The sequence below is a fragment of the Daktulosphaira vitifoliae genome, unplaced genomic scaffold, assembly GCF_025091365.1.
Source record: "Daktulosphaira vitifoliae isolate Bord-2020 unplaced genomic scaffold, ASM2509136v1 Scaffold_2, whole genome shotgun sequence".
Classification (NCBI taxonomy): Eukaryota; Metazoa; Arthropoda; class Insecta; order Hemiptera; family Phylloxeridae; genus Daktulosphaira; species Daktulosphaira vitifoliae.
In genome coordinates this window covers 29,388,612-29,391,416 of record NW_026099573.1, presented here as the reverse complement: position 1 = coordinate 29,391,416, position 2,805 = coordinate 29,388,612, and the positions used below count along the sequence as shown (strand labels likewise).

Here is a 2,805-nt window from a genome sequence, read left to right as displayed (position 1 = left end):
GAGTGGTACTAGTAAACTGGACATTTGCTTCTTCAGATGGAGATGGTTCAGTGTCTGACGTAATATTAGGCGACGAAACATTTCACTTGAAATCTATGTGTAAAATTTCATGATGGCGCTTGTAACACTGTTTACATGTCCAAGTAGAGGTACTAAATGTTGATCGTACAAGGAAAACCGTAACTTGTTTGATTTGATAAGACCACGGCATCTTTTTGAACTGATAACCGTTGAAAAAATGTTAACTCGTAGAAATATTTAAGAATGCAATTCAAGTGATATGCAATATTTTTCGATATAAATATATATATATATATATATATATATATATTATTATATTCTTAAGCTAGAAGGTTGTTTAATTCAAATGCCAATGTAAAATTTATAATATTATTGTAATTTTAAGATTCTTTAAGTTTGGCACGTAGTTATCATTTCAAGTGTATAATTGGAAATTAATTTATGTTTTCAATTTCTCTACAAAATTTTTTTCAAGTTATTTACAATTTATAATTTTTAATTTAAGTAAGTTTTTACATAAAAAATAACAAAATTAAACAATTAAAAAAAAATACAGACAGGTAAATGGTTTTAAATATATATATATATATAAAGTAAATAAGTATATTATTCACTAGATATATTTTAAAATATTTACTACTTTTATGAAAAAATAAAGAATGTTTGATTATGTATAATCACGTGTCTATGACTTTTTGAATACTTAAAAGAATTTTACTATCTGGATAAAAAATACTTATAGTATAATCATCGTGTATTATATAATCCTTTAAAAAAGATCTAGAGAAAACTTAAAGTGAGTCTTAAGATTAAGCTTTAAGTGGATTCTTTTTTTTTTTTTACCTTATACAAGGAGTAGAAAATAAAACATTTTTATCTTTATTAGAACATCATTTCATTTTTATATTTTATTTTTTTTTAATATATTTAAAAATAATATTTAATATATTTAAAACATTATTAAATGTGTAACAGTTTCTCGAATATTTTTTTCAAAAGAAACAAATTTAATTATCTAAATGACGAGTACGTTTGAATATAATTGTCTTATTATTTTATATTATAAAATAAAATTTTAAAACGTTTTATTCTAATTTTTGAGTTTTTTGAAATTTAAATGTAGCGTGTAATTTTATAAGTTAACCACCGAAAATAATCATTCTTAATTAAAACAAGCTATATTTATGTTTATTAGACATTATGATATATAACCAAGTAAAGAGAAATTATTCTAATTGGCAATTTGTAACCCATTAATATAAGGAATTTTACGAATGAATAAATTAACAAATTAGATGTTTATTTTGAAATGAGATGTGTGTTAATGAAACAGATGAATGACGTTGACCACGCGTCAATAAGATTAAATAACCTTACTGTGTGTATATATATATATATATGTTAATTTTGAACAGTTATAAGTAATAATTCTCGTTAATATTATTTATGAGATTCGATAAGATTTAACGAGGTGTCAATAAAAGATTATCAGATTAAAATAAAATATTACCACTGATATTATGTGCTTTATTTAAACAACCGAAAATAAACAGGAAACAATCAAACCTTAAAATTTGGCGAGTATTAGGAATATTACTGAAGAACATAAGCTTTATCCAAACTTTGATTCAAATAATTTAATAAGAGATTTAAAAGTGATAATTTACCACTAATTAATAAATTTGGATATTTTTTTACAGCTGCAATTAATATAAATCATATAATTTTTGTGATTTGTTTTTTATTAATAATTTTTACAGCATGAAAATTAAAAAATTGATTAGTGTTTTGTGTAACAAACATATTCATTTTTAAGAGGCCACAGTTGCTTGCTTTAGTGTGAATCGTATACAAATTCATGAAGTAGTAGTGATTTCGACGTTGTTGGCATACTACTCATCTACATGCTGTTCATTGTGAAATGGGTACCATATATTTTTATTTTATTTTCATAACTAAGCAAAATTAAATATGAAACAAAGCAAGATTCTTTTACTTTTGAAGCTCGTAAGTACATTGACTTATTTTATAAAAAGATAAATATATTATTTGTATGTACATATTACAATTTTTTATTTACATGTACCAATAGCATATGTATTTTTACTAATAAAATAATTTTTATAAATTTTGCAGTTAATGTGTGCACTTTTGATAAATGTCCACATATTTATCACTAGCTCTGCTCTAACATATTCTTCAATAATTTTGGCGCAATTAAAAGATCCTTTGTCAGATATCCATATCAATAATGAACAAGCATCATGGATTGGTAAGTTATAAAAATTGAAATATAACACAAGGCTATCCTCAGATAACTAACAAATGATAAGCTACCATAATTATAATTTTTGATTCACTTAAAATTTTACAATTTTTTTTAACAATTATTAAATTCTTGGACTACATCCATGGCACATTTTCTATTTACCGATTAAAATTTCGATTTATTAAATATCAAAATATCCATTTCCCACTTAACTCTTAAAAAAAATTGTGACCATTTTTCAGCTAGTGTACCAAATATGGTGTGTCCAATTGGTATAATAACTACTGGGATGGTGACCGATAAATTTGGAAGAAAAAAAATTTTGCAAATATCTTATCTACCAATAATTTTAGGCTGGTCTTTACTGGTATATGCCAAGAGTTTTCACTACATTTTAATTGCAAGAACCGTACTTGGACTTTCGTATGGTAAGTAGACAATTTATATTTTAAATTAAAATTATTTTTTTAGACAATATTGTGTATTTCTATTTCTATTTTTTTTTTTTTTTTTTT

General features: G+C 23.3%; 1 protein-coding gene across 2 annotated transcripts in view; it reads left to right on the top strand.

Moving 5' to 3' along the window:
- The first annotated feature begins 1,142 nt into the window (after nt 1-1,142).
- The window catches only part of LOC126897249 (facilitated trehalose transporter Tret1-like), a 3,980-nt gene continuing 2,317 nt past the window's right edge, over nt 1,143-2,805 (top strand). Inside the window, exons 1-4 of one of the 2 annotated variants that reach the window (XM_050670717.1) lie at nt 1,143-1,676; nt 1,782-2,028; nt 2,158-2,293; nt 2,533-2,718. In XM_050670717.1, coding sequence (XP_050526674.1) covers nt 1,993-2,028; nt 2,158-2,293; nt 2,533-2,718 — 358 coding nt within the window. In that variant the 5' untranslated portion in view covers nt 1,143-1,676; nt 1,782-1,992. The remainder of the gene's footprint in view (nt 1,677-1,781; nt 2,029-2,157; nt 2,294-2,532; nt 2,719-2,805) is intronic. The other variant, XM_050670718.1, reaches the window with a different exon arrangement.